Source organism: Nuphar pumila, chromosome 10, assembly GCF_984573655.1.
Source record: "Nuphar pumila chromosome 10, dmNupPumi1.hap1.1, whole genome shotgun sequence".
Lineage (NCBI taxonomy): Eukaryota > Viridiplantae > Streptophyta > Magnoliopsida > Nymphaeales > Nymphaeaceae > Nuphar > Nuphar pumila.
This window is the reverse complement of record NC_143258.1, coordinates 83,508,067-83,529,075: the sequence shown is the minus strand read 5'-3', so window position 1 is coordinate 83,529,075 and position 21,009 is coordinate 83,508,067. Positions and strand designations below refer to the sequence as shown.

Below are 21,009 nucleotides of genomic sequence, written 5' to 3'. Positions count from 1 at the left end.
ATGAAAGATGTGATTGTTGGCAATGTATATCGCACTCTTGTTATCACAACAGAGCTTGGTGGGAGTGGAAATGGGAACGCCCATGTCACCAAAGAGACTTCTGAGCCACACAATTTCCATAGTTGTCATCTCCATAGCCCGATATTCAGGTTCAGTAGATGATAATGAGACCTTCTGTTGCTTCTTGCATCTCTACGAGATGAGAGATTCACCTAAAAAAATGCAAAGACCCGTAATTGAGATACGATCATTGGGATTTCCTCCCCAGTCAGCATAAGTAAAAGCAGTCAATTCAAGGGATGAGGAAGAGGATAGGAAGAGTCCCTTAGAGATGGTATTTTTGATATATCGCACAATTCTCATTACGGCAGCCATATGAACCGTGGTAGGTGCGTGCTGAAACTGGCTCGCTGCATGAACTGCATGAGCTATGTCTGGACGGGTGATGGATAGATAGGTGAGTGATCCAATTAATTGACGGTAGGAGGTTGGATCTTCAAGAAGAACACCATCTTCAAGTCTTAGTTTTGAATTTGATAACTTCGGGAGTCTCAACTTTCTTTTCATCAGATATTCTTGATTTGGTACAAATTTCTGCAACTAACTTCATTTGAGATAAGATGTATCCTCGCGCGGAATAAGCCACTTCAATTCCTAAAAAATATCTCAAATAATCAAGATCAGACATATCAAAAGTATCTTTTAACATAGACTTAACATCATTTACTCCCTTTTTGTCATTCCCAGTGATGATCATATCATCAACATACAACAGAAGTATAATAATGGAGTCACCTGTCCTTTTAACAAAAAGAGCAGTGTCAGTATAGCAAGAAGAAAATCCTAAAGTGATTAATACATTACTAAACCTATCATACCAAGCTTTAAGAGCTTGCTTAAGTCCATATAAAGCCTTTTTTAATTTCAAAATTTTTCCATTTAAGTTCATACCTGGAGGCGGTTCCATATAAACTTCTTCATTTAAATTTCCATTCAAAAAGGCATTTTTGACATCAAGTTGAAAGATAGGTCATTTTTTAACAGAGGCTATAGCAATAAGAGCTCGAACACTAGTCATTCGAGCAACGGGGGCAAAAGTTTCATCATAATCTACCCCATATTCTTGGGCATGTCCCTTGACAACCAACCTAGCCTTATATCTTTTCAATGAACCATCAATCTTAGTTTTTACTTTAAAAACCCACCTACATCTAATGGGTTTCTTGCCATTGGGAGGATCAATGATTTCCCAAGTTTGTGCCTTCTTAAGAGCATTAAGTTCAAGTTCCATAGCTTCATTCCAATGAGCATATTGCTTAGCATCATTGTAATGAGATGGTTCATGAAAGGAGTGAAGAGCAAGTAGGCATGCTCGAAAGTTAGGAGAAAATGAATCATACGAAACAAATCTATTTGGTATTTTGGAAATCCGATTTGATCTTCTTTGAGAGGTCTCTTCGATTGACTCACTTTGGGAAAATTTTTCAAGGGCACAAGGAGGATTTCTTTCATTTCTTCTAGAGTAGACTTGAATTTGTCTTGAAGCATTTTCTTCTAAATTTTGATCATTACTTGGATGTTCAAAATTATCTTCGCTAAGGGATTTACTAGGATCAATATGATCATCTATGATGTTTTCCTGAGGCAACAAGTCAAATAGAAAGGAATAATCAATATTTTCGTTTGGTTGGTGCGAAAAACCATTTTCCTCTTCGAGGAATGTGACATCTTTAGAGATATAAAGTTTGTTCTTAAGTATGTCAAAACATCGATAACCTTTTTGTTTTTCGCCATATCCCCAAAAGATACATTCAATAGCCCTAAGAGAAAGTTTATCATTTTTATGAGTTAGAACAAAACATTTACATCCAAAAGTTCTTAGTCTTTTATAATCGGGAGACATATTGTAAAGTTTTTCAAATAGAGAAAGATTTTTCAAAAAGGATGAAGGAGTTCTATTGATAAGATATATAGAGGTTAAAACTGCTTCGGCCCAAAAGGATTTTGGATTATTTTTTGAAATTAATAACGTTCTTGTAGTTTCTATTATGTGTCTATGCTTTCTTTCCGCAAGACCATTTTGTTGCGGAGTGTTGGGGCAAGAACGTTGGTGACAAATTCCATTTTCTTTTAAATAGCTTTGAAAATCATTGGACATATATTCGCCTCCCGAATCGGACCTAAGAATAGATAGATTTCCCAAAAATTGATTTTTGACCATTGCATGAAATTCTTTAAAGAAGGAGAAAACTTCGGATTTGCGACTTAGGAAGTAAATCCATGTAAATCGAGTGAAGTCATCTATAAAGACCACGTAATACGAAAAACCTCTTTTAGACAAAATAAGGGAAGGTCCCCACACATCAGAATGAATAAGTTCAAATGACCGAGTGGTAAAGTAACTTCTTTGAGGAAACAAAGTAGCTTTAGATTTCCCAAAAATGCAATCTTTACAAGTCATGTAATTGTCTTTACAAGTATTATTCAAAAACGGAAGAAGAGACATTTTTACAAAATTTGGATGGCCAAGTCTCTCATGCCATATTCCAATACTTTTGTCTTTAACAAGATTGCAAGATGACTTAGATGAAAGAGTAAAAAAATCCATAAAGTAGAGGTCACCCCTTCTATGGCCTTGCCCAATCAGCTTCCCTGACTGGAGATCCTGCACGGTGCAATCTTTGGGTGAGAAAGAGACTTGGCATCCATGATCGGTGATTTGAGAAACGAAAAAAAGGTTTAAATTAATTTTAGGAACGATTCTTACTTTAGGAACGAAAAAGTTTTTAAAATCAAGTGTTCCAATACTTTCAATTTTTAATGATGTACCATCGGCCGTTGAGACACAAGAGGATATGGGTTCGGAAAAAACATTTGAAAGAGAGTTTTTATGAGATGTTATATGAAAAGAAGCACCGGAGTCTAGTATCCACATACCTGGAGGTGATGAAGAGTAGGCGATGGCGGCTCCGGATGTTGAAGGAGAAGTCTTGAGAAGATGTTGGAGAACTTCGGAGATGTGATTTAGAGTTTCTTTGATATCTCCTTCTTTGGTACTTTCTTCCTTCTTTGGAGAATTTTCTCCAACCGCGGCAACCTTTCCTTTGAGTTTTGGACAAACCGGTCTAATGTGTCCCGGTTCATTACAATAATGACATACTATTCCCTTTCTAGGCCCATAACTATTTTTGTTAAAATGGGGAGGTCTATATGCTTTAACATTCGATCCGGGCCTAGTAACGACCAAAACTTCATCACTCTTAATGCTCAAGCCAAGTCGAGTTTCTTCTTGACATATCTCGGCAAGTGCATCTTCAATAGGTAGGGCTTTGCTTCTATGGAGAAGAGATGCCCTTGTTCAAATTCCGGGCGAAGACCATGAAGAAATTGGAAAAAATGTTCATTTTCAATTTGTTCCCTTCTTAATTCAATATCTTCCGGAGCCACCCACTTAGGCTCAAGAAGAGCAAGTTCATCCCAAAGAGGAGTTAGAGAACTAAAATAGTCCCGGACACTCATATCCATTTGTTTGGTGGAACAAATTTTTTCTTGACAAAAAAATTGTCGAGCAAGATCCTTTTGGGTATACATACCTTTAAGGAAAAACCAAGCCTCATTGGCCCTTCTAAACTTGGCAATATTAGCACAATTTTTAAGATCTACATTATTCATAAACCATGCCAAAATTTTGGCATGGTTACTTTCCCAATCCTTAATTTTGGATTGATGATCATTAATGGCTTTGATGCGCTCATCACCATCTAAAGCTTTTTCCACTTCATTTTCGATTTTGGTGAGAACAAGAGAGGGTTCGGGAGTAGTTCCCATAACAAAACCCCAAAGTTTCTTACCTCTAAGATGATTTTCCATGGCGGAGGCCCACATGAGATAGTTGGACCCATTTAGCTTAAAAGAAAGCTCCACTTTAGAGTCACGTTCCATCGGCACCAAAAAGTCCTTCCTTTCTTCAAAAATTGAGAGGCACACGTTCCAAAGAAAAGCCCTATCACCAACCGAGCTCTGATACCATGTAATGAAAAGAGGCAGAAGCACCAATAGAGCAAAAGTCACTCTTTAAGAGGAAAAAGGGAAAAAGGTAAAAAAAGAAAAAAGGTAAAAAAGAAAAAGGGGAAAAAGGGAAAAAGGTAAAAAGGAAAAAAGTACATGTGGAATTACCAAAACACCCCTATCGGGTTTTTGGTTTATACAAAACAGGAAAAAGCTATATTATTATGTATATATACATATATACGTATATATACTTATATATATACGAATATATATATATATATATATATATGTATATATACTTATATATATACGAATATATATATATATATATATATATATATAAGTATATCATTATGTATATATATATTTATATATACATAATTTAATAGGAAGCCCATATTAAAGGTTCCATACCGGAACCTGAACCGAAAATTACTATTGTGAAAAAATGAGATATAAAGATTCTTGAAGGAGAAGAAAGACAAAGTGCTCTTGAAGATTATTCAAAGAAATGACGAATGAGAAATGAAAAACTTCAAAATCTTATCGTGTTTTTTCTCATCCGTTGAAACCAAGATCAATGCGAACATCATCAAATTCAAGAAAGCTTTAGAAGCTTGGCTATATCTTGAAAAAATGTATACTTCAAGAGGTTTATCACACAAATACTACCTTCAAAAGAGGGTTTTGACCTTACAACAAAATGAGATGACTATTCGTGAATACTTTGCCGAATTGTCTTCCATTTGGGATGAGCATGCTATGCTTAAACCCAAATGGAGTGGTGAAGCCATTGAACTTAGACACAGACAACTTGAGGAATATTGCTTCTTTAACTTCTTAAATGGTCCTAGATTTAAATTTCTTCAAATTCGGTCTTCTCTTCTTTCTTCTTTCACATCTCCCGCCATTGAAGATGTTATTACAAAATTAAGTGGGGAGGAAACCCGTATGGGCATTAGTAAAAGCAATCCTAGTATCCTTGCTACCTCTTCTATTCAAGAAGAAAGTGAATGACTGAATGCTGTTTCAAGACTGTGCAACCATGTGAAGACTTACAAATCTCATCACTTTAAGAATCAAAATCAAGAAGGAAGTTGGCAAAATGGAAAAAAAGACTATAGCAAATTAACTTGTCATTTTTGTAAAGAACCGGGGCATATCAAACCAATTTGCCCAAAATGGAAGAAAGTACTTGCAATGACCACCACCTCTCAACCGGAAGAACGACTATCCTCTTCAAATGGTTCTCTTTCTCTACAACAAATTGTGGAAGCTCTTCAACCTCTTCTCCAAGAAGGAATTTTCAGAGCCGCTATGTCAACCTCTTCCCCTCCCGTTAAGACATCTTGACTCTTAGATTCCGGGGCATCATTTCATATGACCCAAGTATTTCTTCTCTTTCTGAATACTCTAAAAACCCTTTTTCATCTTCTGTCTCAACGGCGGATGAAACATCTCTTGAAATTAAAAGAATAGGCAATTTCGAAAAACAAGATTTTTTATTCCAAAAATTAGATTCATACCAAAACTAAATTTAAATTTACTTTCGGTTTATCAACTCTCGGACCATGGTTGTGATATAAAATTCTCTTCTAATAAATGTTAGATACAAGATCGCCGGTTCGAGAGATTGATTGGAGAAGGCTCTAGGAAAGGAAACCTCTACTATGTCGATTTTCTTCAAGTTCCCAAGAATCAATTTTGTAATGTTGTCCAAAATAATGATATTCGTGTATGGCATAAGAGACTTGGACATCCCAATATTGTTAAAATTTCGTATTTACCTTTTGTTAAACATCTTTGTAAAGGAGATTTTACATGTAATGAATGTATTCTCGAGAAAATGAAAAGTTTACCCTTTTATCAAAGATTTATGTTTACAACAAAACCTTTTGAAATCGTTCATTCCGATGTATGAGGTCCGGCTCCTGTGATATCTAAAGGTGGATTATCATATTATGTTATTTTTGTTGACGATTACACTAGGTATTGTTGGATATACTTTCTCAAACATAAGCATGAAGTTTTTTCAACTTTCAAAACTTTTCATATGATGATCTTAAATCAATTCAATGGGAACTTAAAAATCCTTAGTTCTGACTCGGGAGGAGAATACCTATCAAATGAATTCAAAAGTTATCTTGAAAATTTTGGTATTCTCCATTAAAAATCTTGTCCAAACCCCCCTCAACAGAATGGATTAAACGAATGAAAGCATCGGCATGTTATTGAAACAACTCGAACTTTGCTTATTTCACAAAATGTTCCAAAAAAACTCTGGGCTGAGGCAACCCTTACATTAGTCTATCTCATAAATAAACTTCCATCTAAAAATTTAAACAAGATTTTTCCGTTTGAAAAATTGTACGAGAAGGAACCTAACTACAGCAGCTTAAGGGTGTTTGGATGTAAATGTTTTGTCCTTATGGATAAAAATGATAAGCTTTCCCCAAAGGCCATTCCTTGCGCCTTTCTTGATTATTCGGAAACCCACAAGGGTTTTTTGTGTTATGATGTAAAAAACGACAAATTATATGTCTAAAAAAATATGAACTTTTTGGAAAATCTTAGTGGTTTCGAAAGTTTTGTATCTCATGATAAAAATGTTGATTATTCCTTTTTATTTGAAATGTTAGCTAAAGATGATGATACGAGTGATGATGAATCAACCCAGAATGACTCAAGCAATAATGAAACCAATGATTCTATTACCTCTTTGCTTCCTCCTCTTCAACACATCGATGAAGGATCATCTAGAGAACCCATCACCTATGCTCATAGAGATAAAAACACCTTCAAAAGTGCTCTTGAAAGATATGATGACACCAATAGGACTCTCTCTAAGAGAGGAGAACTTGAGAAGAACTGAAAGACCTAGGAAAGCTCCTTCTAGGTTTATCTCATATGACTCCTTTTCGCCTAAATACAGGGTCGGTCTTAGTGCCATCCATTCTTACGTAGAACCTAGAAATTTTGAGGAAGCATGAGAATGTTCTGAATAGGTAGAAGCAATGAAGAATGAACTTGGTGCTCTAAGAAGAGCCAAAACATGAAAATTTCAAGATCTTCCTAAGGGTAAGAAAACAATAGGATGTAGATGAATATTTAAAGTAAAAACTAAAAGCGATGAATTTCTTGAGAGATATAAGGCGAGATTAGTTGCTAAAGGATATAGTAAAAAATATGGGATTGACTATGAAGAAACTTTTACCCCTATGGCCCGAATGGTCACTGTTCGATGTCTTATCATCGTTGCCTCAATTAACAAATAGAACATCTATAAAATAGATGTTAAAAACGCCTTCCTAAATGATGACCTGAATGAAGAGGTATATATGGATGCTCCACCAGGAATGAAGACTCCCAAAGGAAAAGTACTTCGTCTTCACAAAGCAGTGTATAGTTTAAAACAAGCTCCAAAGGCTTGGTATGATAGGTTTAACTCTATAATGATAAAAAATGGTTTTTTATCCTGTTTTACTGACACTGCCTTATTTGTTAGAAAAACAATGCAGAAATTGTCATTCTGCTCTTATATGTGGATGATATGCTTATAACTGGAAGTGATTCTAAAGGGGTTAAAAGAATAAAATCAATTTTAAAGGATAAATTTGAAATGTCTGATTTGGGATTCCTAACTTATTTTTTGGGTATTGAAGTAACATACTCTCATAGAGGATATTTTTTGTCTCAAACTAAGCTTGCCTCTGAGATTATTGACAGGTCAGATATTACAGATGACAAGGTTTGTGAAACTCCTGTTATAGTGGGAGCCAATATGAAGATTGATGATGGTATTCCTCTTCTGATCCCACCCCCTACCGACAACTTGTGGGATCATTGATGTATCTGAGTATTACTAGACTAATTATTTCTCATACAGTTCATACTGTTAGTCAGTTTCAACATGCACCTACATCAGTTCACATGAGTGCCATCTTGCGGATTGTAAGATATATAAAGGGTACTCTAAACAAGGGAGTATTTTTATCTTCCTCTTCTGAATTGAAATTAATTGCTTATACTGACTCTGACTGGGGAGGTGACCCAAATAACCGTCACTCCGCCACTGGTTTTGTGTGTTCTTAGGAGACTTGTTGATCTCATGGAGATGCAAGAAGCAACAAAAAATGTCTTTATCCTCTACTGAAGCTGAATATCGAGTCATGACAACTACTACCATGAAAATTGTATGGATTCATCAGTTGTTAGAAGACATGGGGATCAATGTTGAAGGACCCACAAAGCTATGTTGTGATAACAAGAGTGCAATTTATATTGCCAAAAATCATATATTTCATGTGCGGAATAAATACATTGAGATGAACTGTCACTATGTTCGTGAAGCATATCTCAAAGGAGTTATAGATCTTTGATATATAACTTCAGAATATCAGTTGGCAGATTTTTTCACCAAAGCTCTGTGTTCTCCGCGATTCAACTTTCTTCTTGGCAAACTTTCGGTCATCATGCCCTAAGTTTGAGGGGGGTGGGTGTTAAATTGTAATCCATTACCATTGCAATGTCCATATATATATATTTTATATATATAAATATATATTAGTCATAGGGGTATTTTAATCTTTTGTATTTTTGCGCATATTCCATTTGGAATGTGCATGTAATTCCTTTTTATTTTTTACCTTTTTTTTATTTCTTTAAATTTTCTTTTTGGATTGCCTTGGGAGGGACCCAATATGATCGTTGGGCTCCTCCAATGGTCACATTTGTGCCCATTGGAGAGGCTCCAGTGATCACATTGGGGCCTCTCCAAGGCCCCCCTTTTTTCGATAAATAGGGGTCTTCTCTCCTTTGTAAAGTATTCTTTTTGGAGCTTATGCTCTCCAAATTCTTCAATAAATTTTTTTTTTTTATGATTGTGTGCATTTGTGAGATTTGGTGGATTGTGCCTTTGTGCACAAGTATTCTAAAGGGTTCTTATTGTGCAATGTGTGCACATGCTTATCGTCAAGAATATTAAGGTTTTGATCATAGTATCTTGTTGAAGATACTTTTACAGTTTCTTGCTTTTCTATGGGATTTTGGGGTTGTTAAGAAAAATACAAAATCCAACAGTAGAGAGATGATCCCAGGTAGAACCTAAAAAATCCGCATCACGAAAGACTTATCTGTGGATGATGATGATGAGATGAACATGCCATAATGCATGGTGTCTTTCACATATCTGATAATCCAAAGTATTGTTGCGAGTTGAATTGATTTGGTAGAACTCATAAACTAACTATAGTCAAATATATCAAGCTTCCAACTAATTGCATGTATACCACTGGGTCCTGTAGCTCTACTTCATTTGAAGCTCTTAATTTTACATTTGCTTCCATAGGAGAATTAACCCTTTTTGAGTCTTCAACCAGTCTTGCCTTTACAACAAGATTAGTTGCATACTTATGTTGAGATAGATAAAGTCTTTTCTTTGAGTATGCAATCTCCAAACTCATAAAATATTTTAGATTTCTTAGATATTTCATCTAAAAAAATATTAGCGAGCCTTTCTTAGTATCATCCACCTTTTGTAGATCATCCTCTTTAATAATCATATCATCAACATATAGAAACAATGTACACTTCCCTTGAGAGGAAGATGCTATAAATAATGCAGGATCATAATAACTCTGCTTAAAACCAATAGATCGGGAAGCAAGACTAAACTTTTCGAATGCCTGTTTGAGTTAACATAGAGCTCTCCTCAATTTTCAAACTCTACCCTCTGGATTTGAATACCCATGTGGCAACTCCATATGTACCTCCAGGCTTCCTTAGCTTCCTAAAACTTGAAAAACTTCATTGCTATTCTTTGTTCAATTAAACCCAAGATCTACGCCTTCACCTAGCATTATTTATTATCTATTCTTCCATGAGCTTGTCATGATTAGGGTTTGTTGCTTTTAGTTTCACCTTTGAACCATCCAAATAACCTCAAAGACATTTTCCAACAATCGCAATGGCCATAAAATCACCCAAATATGCATAATTTATCCCATCAAGTTTCATCTGAACAAGCTAAATATCTTCTCCTTTCTCCATTTCTCACCAACACACTAGACTTCAATATCTACCTATACAAAGTATAGCACCCCAACAAAACCTAACCAGAGGCAGTAGAAATAAGACAATCCAATAAATTATGCAAGACCTAATGCACCACACACAAGATATTCCAATGCCCTGAACATGACCTAGCTGAGACTAGCAAAGATGTTTATCTCCTCAAGAATGTTGTAATCAAGTTTTGCACAATCCTCAAAATACCAAATAACTATAGCCCAATTCAGAACCACAATACCCACAACAAAAACAAACAAAATGTGAGGGCTTGATACACAATACACAGAACCAAACAATCAAATTACCACCAGATGGTAATCACCCAAAACTTCACAAAGTTCCATGAGAAGTGCAATAAAACACACCCAGATCAGATTCAATATACTTCACACACAAAGACGGCCTTAGGGCATCCAATCTCAGCCATCAAGCACTACCGATAAGGCCACATTGATCGGATTTTGCAAATTCTGGTCACCAAAATAGTCTAAACCCATAAAATCTTAGAAGCATCACAAAAAATCGAACAGAACAAAATTAGTTGACTTTACCCATTAAAAAATGTACAAAAATACCCGTAGAAAGAATAAAATATAGATACATTTACAATCAAGGGGACAGCACACTAAATGGCAGTAGAGATATGCTACACAATTCTTAACACATAAAATGTAAGCATTCATTACAATGGAATTGAACCAAGTATGTATCTGATACAGAGGAAATATAAACTCTATATCGAATCGATCAAGATCTTATTACATGGAATCAATAAGGATTTTATGCTTCCATCTGTAAATGCAGATGAAATAAAAATAAAAGTATAAATGTGTATGGCACATACATGCACATGTACATGCACATATACACACACCCACACTCACACATACATACACATGACACACACACATGTGTGGTGTATTTGTGAGATCATTGGGTACTAAAAACAAAGAAATTGCTGTCGTTACCTTTTCCATATAAGAAAGATCAAAATATTCTGTATTAAGGAATGACCCCTTGCAGGATGGTTAGCTAGAGATTTCTTGTAAGAACACAACATACTATCAGGTCATGAGGACAATATTCTCATTTTTTATTTTTTTAATAAAAGAAATGATAATAATTCTAATTCCTATAAATATTGGAAGTTATAGGGATGGAAATGTATCTACAGGTGGAATAAAAATATGCAGAATTTACAAAGAATTTTATTCAGTTATTGTGGAACGCTCAATATTTGTCTGATATCAATAAGGATCTATGAAAACATATGAGAAAGAGTGTGAAAGACAATGAATGAGGTTTCATGTATTTGTTTAGGTTTGATACACCATGGGGTTGACCCCTCTTTACAATTTTCTGTTCCCATATTGTGCTTACTATATCAGCAATGTACATAATAGAATAAACCTAATGCTAATACGCTTATTACAAATATGACATTGCTATCCCAACTCTATGATACATACTTATACAACACTACGTTTATGACCCATTATCACTCCCTGTCAAACTCGAGATGATGTAAACAAAATCATCCTGACTTTGGTGAGGAATGTCTTGAATACCGACGTAGATTTGCTCTTTGTAAATAAGAATTCTGTTTGTTCTGTCGATGCTATATATGATAATGAGATAGCAGCCTCTAAATAAAAATGGGAAAGAAAGCTCAGGTTTGAAATCTTGTATATAATAATAAATAAATAAATAAATCACTTCCTCATGATCCTGTTCTAGTCTACTTGTACTCGACATTTCAAAGAAAGATTGGGTTGGTTGAAATTTCCAATTCATTGAATCCAATCCACATTAGGTGGCATTGAATTCAATTGGATAGTACAAATGACATTGAGTGCTAACTTAACTCCCTATCTTATGGAACAAAGTGAATGGTTGTTGGACTTTTTCGGTTCGGTAATATGAGCTTTAGTTTTTGACAATTTTCTGTCTTATGTTTATGCAAATCAATTCGTCACCTTCTGGTCTTGGGGTTTCCACACTTACGGAAAGAAAGATGGGATGCTCAAATGAAGTGACATTCTATCTCAATAGGATTTGCATGCTTATCAAATTCTGGATTCTTGACAATGTGAATAGTGCTTTGATTGTCACATTGAAGTGTGTCATTATCTCTCAACTATACCCCCATGCTTTGATTGTCACAATGGAGTGTGGTACTATCTTTCAACTGTGCTTTGATTGAAGGTGGTTTGGATGATCCCCTTGTGAATTATTTATTTTCCTGCATTTCTCAGATGAACTCTAATTAAACCCTACTGTTTCAGTAGCGGGTTCCTGTGATGAGTAGTTATTCTTGTTGATGGCTTCTTAATTCCTTCGATGGATCTGTTTTGTTCTTATGTTATTATTCACATGATAGGTTGGAGTATTCACTACTAAACTGGAGCTCATAATGAAGGGAGATATCATTGGTGCAAGAAATCTAGATTCTATAGTGGGTGGATGCTCAAATTCGAGCGAAAAGAATGAAAATCATATTGCTGCATGGTCAGAACCAAGTCCCCAAAAATCCCTCTCCGTCGAACAGCATAGTTGGACTTCACTTCAATATTGCGAGGCAAAATCAGTTTTTAAGGCCATAATGACAGATGCGAAAGGGAGAAAATGTTTAAATTGTGAGGCTAGGAATCCAAATATTGTCAGTCCCGGCTTTGGTCTGTTGTACAAGGTACTTGGACAGGCATTCAAAAGTCATTCAACTCAGGAAGTTGGTCTGGGCATTTTTATCATGTTTTCTGCTTTGCTTCTTGCTATCATCTGAACATATTTTCAGTTCTTAACTCATGATTGTCTACTCAAATGAGATCTCTAAGAGGATTTTTGCCAGCTCTCAAGTTGCCTCTTTTTTTTGACATAGATGTTGCGGTAGCCACTTTTTTGGTGCTTTCTTGTTTATTGCAAGATGTATGTTCTTATTCTTTTGGTTGTGCAATTGCTTGTTTTGTTTAGATTCTCTAAGCTTATGTTTTTTTTTTCTGGATCCTACATCAAAAAATTATAACTTTGACTAGTGTAATCTCATGTCAGGAGTACCATCTAAGTAAAACTTAAATTGTCATGTGGGGCTAATTTTTTGTTATTTCTCATTAGTATTTGTTTGAATGGCAGATTGAAAATGTAACTTTTCTTTGCAGACTGCATGTCTGCATGCGTTGGTGCATGCATGTGTGTGTGCTTCTGTGTGTTAATTATTAGCATGGTTTGGTTGAATAAGAAAATTTGTGGCTTCTGTTATTGTATGAACATTTTCACATTAATAGTTTATAGAAGCATTGAAAAGAAATAATTCACGTTAAAGAAACCTCAACTATTCCAACCTTCATTTTCAGGTGCAGTTTGACTTATTTGCATGTGCCAAAAGGCAATGGCTGAGCACTGATATTACTTGGATTGGTTGGTCACAGATTGGCCATTTTCTATCTTTGTAATGTTTGTATTTTGGGTGTCACCTTGTCACCTATGTTAATTGAGATCTTTTAATGAACTTTCTTTTCCTTGAAAAAAAATAGATCTCACCGCTTCTAAATTTGGCGCATTTGGAGAAAGCATGAACTGTGACATTTTGCATTGTAAACTTTGCTAAGTACGATAGGATACTGTACTTCATTCTGAGTCTTTTTCAACTAATACATTTTTACATGGAGTTCAATTGGAGTATATGAGGCTTCATCTGATTTATCTATTTTTTTTAAGTATATCTATGAATTTTCTTGCTATACAATGCCACTCATTATTTCTTTGTCATCCACTTCAATCCCCAGAAAGTTTGGAAACACCAAACTAATCCATATGGTTGGCTAGAATAGGCAGCAACTTCACATTCCAGAAAAATGAGAAAAAGAATGGACAACAACTTTACCTGATTTTAAACGTTCTCTGTTGTTCACAGACAGTAACTTTTACCTGATTCAAAGGGCGTGTTTGACTCGCAGTACAAGTTCAGCGCAGGGACAAAGCGGCCTTGCTCGGAGCTTGTACCACGTTCAAATCAGTGTGATAAAGCTGTCCTGGCGAGGACCGCTTTGTTATCTGCTATTATATTTTAAACGAGTGTGGGATGCATCAGTCTCACGCACGACTGGAGCATTCTGGACAGAATGCTGCCCAGATGTGCGGGCAGCGTGCTTTCAGCGCATCAAACACGCCTTAAGTGTTTCCTATTGTTCTGGGTGAGAATGATATTATAAATAAAAAGAAGTCTATGCTTTCCATGCTCTTATTGAAAAATTGTATAATCAAATATGTCCCTGTGATCTTATTCATTGAAACAAACAAATGGTTCCTTCAATAATTGATTCCACATTAGAGTGCTTTTTTTTATGGCAATGTTTTATCATCGGATTGCTTTCTTTATGGCAATGTGTTCTCCAACTTCCTTCTGAATAAGCTGACCGATGTTCTATGTACCTCTTCATTTTAGTCTCTATGAACTAATGAATTCATCTCATAAAAATGAAGAGTGCATTCATTGATGTCCCCAAAAGCAATACTAGTGGATTCAATTCATTTTTGTCGGAGGATTTAATATCTGGTCATCGTCGATTCTTCCTTGTTGTCTGTAGCCACCTTGCTTTACATCATTCTATGCTGCCATAACTTCCACTTTATTTTGTTAGAGGAATTTTGCAACCAGCTATGGTTTTTTCTCTTCAAGTCTGCTCACTAGTTCCCGACATCTAACTTGGTACAAGACTTAATTTTCACGATTTGGGGTCTCAATCCACTTCTTGTCTTCACACTTCCTAAAGGGTTCTTGCTTCAACATCTCCCAAGTGCAACACTCAACATTCAATTAAAAAGTCATTGCAACTTCCTAAGTTTGAACTGGAGTTTCCACATGGGATTATCATCTATTTTTTTAGTTATTTTTCTGGCTTAAGTATTTTTCTTTTTTCTCTGCAGATGCATAGATATTTTTTTTTAATTTGTGAAAAGAAACTAAAGAGGTAACCAGTATCTTGCATCTTTTCCTTTTGTTGTTATCTGGATGTGTCTTGAAAGATGCAGGTACATAGAGTCTCATATGCTGGAAGAGAGGACAGCACATTGTGATTTTGACATGCATTTATCCTTTTGAGTTCCAAATGTTATTATTCATTGGTCATTTATGTTCTTACTTTTAGTTGGATAGTACTTGTGACTTCATTATTCCGTGTACATGTATGTTGATGATAGTCCTTCATAAGCAATTGAATAACATTCTCCATTTGGTTATTTAGCTGAATCTAAATCTTTCGTTTCCAGGAACCTTTGACTGACGATAAGATTCACAGCAACTTCATACGTGGTTGTAAGCCAGACTTATCTTTTGCATATGGGGAAGAGCCCAAGTGTATAACTGATGAAAACCATACTGGTGAATATTGTAGTGAACCATCTGGAGAAGAATTATCTGATGGTATTACTGATGGAAAGCAGCTCCTTGGCTCGGAGTCTCAGAAGAATCGAGTGAACAATTTGCCTCCTGAATTCTTCAAGCAAAAGGAGTACTTTAGTAAGCGAACATATCTGACTCCATTGCAGGTTAGCTCCATGATCTTGATGTTACCAAGTTCAGTGGATGTAGGAGTGTCTTCTCCACTTCTTGTTAAGATTTTCAAAGTTCTTTTCTACAAGGTTGTGAGTTGATAATAGCATATCTATAATATTGGTCATTGTCAGGATATTTGTTTTAGAATTTTACTAAATAGGCACTGATAGAGAAAGGCTGGGAGGGTCTTCCTGGTAGAGGAATCAAGAAAGTAGTAGAGTGAAAGACCGATAAAGTACATGATGCTTTGTTGGTTTCCCTGGTTCTGCAAGCAGAACTTGTAACTGCAATAATGTTATCAGAATATTGTATGTCTCTTTTCTAACACTTAAAGAACAGCTTCTTTACATATTCTAAATCATGGCTTTTGGATGTTGGAGTCAAATGGGAATCCATGTCTGACTAATTTTCCTTATAGCTAAGCAAACTCTTAACTGTCTAACATGCCTACTTTTACCCGGCCCCTATTCCCAAGTTGTACCTGTGTCAGAATTAGGTACTCCCAGATATAGCCAACTTTGTTTGAAATTAACTTGATCCATTTTAGCCATCTTATGACTTAATTCAATGTGTAGTCTAAGCTCGAAAATGGAAGTGTCTACTGTTAAATATATATTTGTTGATAATTATTTATTATTTAACTAGATACCTTTGAGATACTTTAAACTTTTGGTTCGTAATTATGTCTGTAACCTCATATATATGTATGTGTGTGTCTGTGTGTATACTGATAAAATATATGTACTCACATATATGTGTGTGTGTGTGTGTGTGTGTGAAATACCCGATAGGGGTATTTTAGTCATTCCACATAGTTGTTTTAGAAACAACTATTTTCATTAAATAAGTTATTTCTCTTTATTTAATTTTTATTTTTTCCTTTTTGTAATTGCTTTTTTATCAAAGCATTGGGGGTCCCACATGTAGTCGTTGGACCTTCAACGGTCATAAATATGACCGTTGGGGGCTCCAACGACCATATGTGGGAGCCCCCAATGACTCACTTTCTCTCCTTTTTTGTATAAATAGGGGGTTCCCCCTCTTGTATTTTATGGCTTTTCAAGCCCTTATTCAATAAATTTTATATTTTTTTATGTGTTGCCTCTTTGAAGGCTTCTTGTGTTGTCTCTTAGTGGACTATTTCTATATTCCCCATTGTGGGTTTGTGCTTGTCCATTCATTGGAGCGTGTGAATGCGTTAAGCATTCTTGTTATACCTTTCCACATACTTTCTAACATATACATGTATACACAGTTACACACACACATAAACATGTACCATTTCATTAAAAATTGTGTCATACCCTTTATACCCTTGTCATACCTTATAACTGTTAAATTGTATATACATATAATGTATATATATATATATAATATATATATGTATGTATGTATGCATGTATCTATATGTATACATACCTATATATGTATATGTATATACATATGTGTATATATATGTATTATATATGTAGATATAGTTATAATATCTTTTGTCAACCTTTTTTGTATTTATTTTATTCTTTTTGACTAGCCGTTGGGGCTAGTCCAATGGCTACAAATATAGCCGTTGGACTAGTTCCAACGTATATTTGGGATCATCTTGTGTGTATATAAAAGGGGGTGAACCATGGTTGCCAGTTGAGGAAGCGGGAGCGGGAAGCGATACGGGAAGCGGGAGCGGGAGCGGGAAGCGAGGCACTTTCAAAATTTTAGGAAGCGGGGAAGCGTGGGACCACTTAGGAGCGATTCGAGAAGTGTCTCGGAAGCGACCTAGGAAGCGTCTCGGAAGCGAGGGGGAAGCGAAAAAAATAAAAATAAAAAATAAAAAATAAAAAAATTGAAAAAAACAGGGGAAGCGTGGGGGAAGCATGATGGGAAGCGTGCTTCCCATTAAAGGGAAGCGCGTCCCCCATTAAAGGGAAACACGTCCCCCATTAAAGGGAAACACGCTTCCCAAAAAAGGGGGACGCTTCCCCCCACGCTTCGGAAGCGCGAGGTTTCGCGCTTCCGAAGCGCGCTTCAGGGAAGCGCGCTTCCCCTTTTAGCTAGGCGCTTCCGGTAACCCTGGGGTGAACCTCCTCATTCATTGTATGCATGTTTGAGTTATTAATAAATTAATATTTTTTACATTGTGAGCCTTCTTTTGTGTGCGCCCTTTGTGGGTTTTGTGAGTGTTCCCTTAGTGACCACTTTTGTGCTTGTGTGCTTGTCCATTTTGATTCTTGTTGGACATTTTGTTCGTGATGGAAGGTCCTTGATTCATTACAATAACCGCACTGGTACCGATGTGATATAGGCTGTATCTACTAGCACCTTGTTGCCTGTCTTGCCTCTTTGATACTCATTATTTTGTACATAACAAACACATCTCCAATCTTTCATCTCATCATAAGGTGGATCTTCCCATGCAACACAAAATAAGAAGATTTGTTATCTCATATTTTCCTAGGGAATCAACTAATAATATGAACTATAGTGTGAAATGTTTTAGTCTAAAGCCCCAATGGTGCCCCACTCATGTTCATCATAGACATCATGCTTTCTACAATATGCCCGTCTCTTTTCAACATTCCGTTCTATTCAAGGGTATGCAAGCAAGTTTTCTGTGTAATATACCATGGTTTTGCAAATAATCCTTGAAATCATTGGAACTGTATTCACCACCAGCATTACTACAGAAATTAATGATCGATTGGCCAAATTGATTTTTTAACGAAGGAATGAAAATGATAAGAGTACATCAAAACTTTTGGCTTTTGTTTCATAATATATATCCATGTAAATAAGCTATAGCCATCAATAAAGCAACATAATGCTTGCTGTAAGAGAAAGAAAGTATAGGAGCAGGTATTTCAAAAAAAAGGGAAGCTCTTTTATTTATCATTTGAAATGGGAGTTGATGACTTACAGATCCAATAATTGGAACAGACTCTTATCAACCAACTCATTCCTACATGAAACTTTAGATAAAAGGCCGCTATTAGCTAAGGATTTAATAATATAGAACCATAGTGAGCTAGATGATAATGCTATAGGTCAATGGATGGCTTCTGGATGGAGCCTTGAAATCAGCAATTGAGGCTTTGGAATACCAGCACAACTAGACTTTGACTGAGAATTCTGAGCTTCCTTGACTACGTAGACACTTTATGTCTAATCCCTTTAATTTATGTTTTTTTCATATGAAGTTTGGCCACATACATAGGAGTAAAGGCCACATAAGAATTAGCTCGATCATATAGTTGTCACACAGAGGTTAAATAACTCCTAATACTAGGAACGAGAAAAGTGTTATGTAAAGACATAAAACTGGGCCACAAATGAATTTGAGCATTCCTTACATAAATGATGGTGTGAAGGGTTCCATCCCTATGACTATTCTGCCATGGTCATTATAAATTTTTTAAATAAAAACTTTACCTGCATTTGCTGTGAAGTGGTTGCTTGTGCCTAAACGTAAGAACCATGAACCTTCCTATGATGATGGATTAATCTTCATGGATTGTTGCAAATACTTTGTTATTTCTCTGTTGCCTAGTAGGAGAATTCTGTGGTAGTGGAAGTATCCCCTTCCACCTTGCATATTATTTCTACCATTGCCTTTTCCGCCTTTGAATGTATTTTCTCCCACGACCTGAGCTATCCCCATGTTCATGTTCAAGACTTCATGATTGCCTACACGTTAATCGATATCCTTTTTCTTGGGAATATTTGATGCTTCAAACTGGAGTAAAATAGGATGCAGGTCTTCATATGGAGGCAATTGGGACTGACACTTCAACGACACCACTAGCATGGTATACTCACAATATAGCCCTGCCAATATCTGCTACACTTTGTCCTCTTTTGAAACATGTTATCCTATAAGAGCCAATTCATTTGAAATGTCTTTCATCTTGTTTATGTATTCCATTTTTGAGGAATCCCTTCTTTTAGTATTCTGAAACTCCTCAAGCTACATAGCTCTGGATTTTGACACCAGTACATACATTTTGCGAATCTTCTCCCAAAGTTTCTTTTTTGTCACCCTATCATCAATGCTAACAAAAACATATTGTGATAGGGTACATAGCAAGTATGCTGGTAGCATCTTATTTTGCCAAATCCAATCACAGTGCACATAATTGCGTGTGAGGACAATCTTGCAGCTCTCCCTCAACTTTGCTTTCTTCAAGGAACTTAGGTGCTATTGGATCATAATCATCGAAGTGTTCCATCAGATCAAAGCTTTCATTGAAATGGGATAATTTGATGTTTCCAAATCAAGTAGTTGGAAATGGTCAACTTTTCAGGAACAAACTGGAAGAAAAAAGAGGTGTTCATAGGCAAAGGTTTTGCTAAGTTGGCTATTGAAAATAATGTAAATATCTTAATAAAAGCCAAGAAGTAGTAGGCACAAAAGTTTTTTCTTTTTTGCACCAAAGATAAGGAGAGGTCAATATTAATGGTTGAAGTCACACTGTGACTGCTATATGCCAAAGAATAGGCCCTTTTGGGCGACAACACTATGACAACAACAATCACACAAATCTGTATGCAAATAAGAAACCGGATCTGAATGTTTTTTTTAGATTTGAAACAGAAGAAAATACCAACCTGGAAAAATGTTGTAATGGGTCAGAAAGAGATAATGAAAAGATTGGTGAAAAGTAGATGGGTATTGAGAATAGCTAGGAAAAAGAGGGAATGGAACAATCTTGGGTGGCAAGGTAGGAGAAGATAAAAAAGAAGAATGAAGAGTGAGATGAGAATACATTCGAACAATGGTGTGTCAAAAGATGTATTGGCTTTGATGATGCCATAATAGCTTGAGGGAGGAGGAGCAAGAGCCTGGGATACCTTGAAGGAGAAGACACACAAAGCCTCAAAATGTCTCTTGTGTGCAGTGCTAACACACACTCTTATTATATGAGATTCCCTGATGGATGGATTACTAAAAAGTACGAGATCTATGACCAATAACAACACACCACTCTATAGTAGCGTCTTAAAGAATACAAAGATATCATACAGAAACATCATTATTTTGCATAAAATGAAAATAAAAATATCTAGAATGTCACTAGATGTTAACAAAATCATTAAGGGCATCTGAAATGATGAAAATGCCCCTGGCCACACAGTCAATAGATAGGGATGTAGGTTATGTGCGGGTAACTCAAAAGAAAACATCTTGGATATGCTGCACAAATTTAATATTTCTAGTTGCAAAGAAATGCAAACATTAGTTACATTGAATAATGCCATGAGACTACGGAGAACCAATTTCAAATAATGAAATTTGTTGAATTACGTCACTACAGCAGGCACTTTTCTAATCATTATACAAGTAGATGTCACATATATAGTTCATTGGGTGTGTCAGTTCATGCTTAATC

General features: G+C 35.8%; 1 protein-coding gene across 1 annotated transcript in view; it reads left to right on the top strand.

The window, feature by feature from the left end:
* The window catches only part of NRPA1 (nuclear RNA polymerase A1), a 101,005-nt gene that overhangs the window by 14,037 nt on the left and 65,959 nt on the right, over positions 1-21,009 (top strand). Inside the window, exons 4-5 of the mRNA XM_090019174.1 lie at positions 12,461-12,769; positions 15,346-15,624. Coding sequence (XP_089875300.1) covers positions 12,461-12,769; positions 15,346-15,624 — 588 coding nt within the window. The remainder of the gene's footprint in view (positions 1-12,460; positions 12,770-15,345; positions 15,625-21,009) is intronic.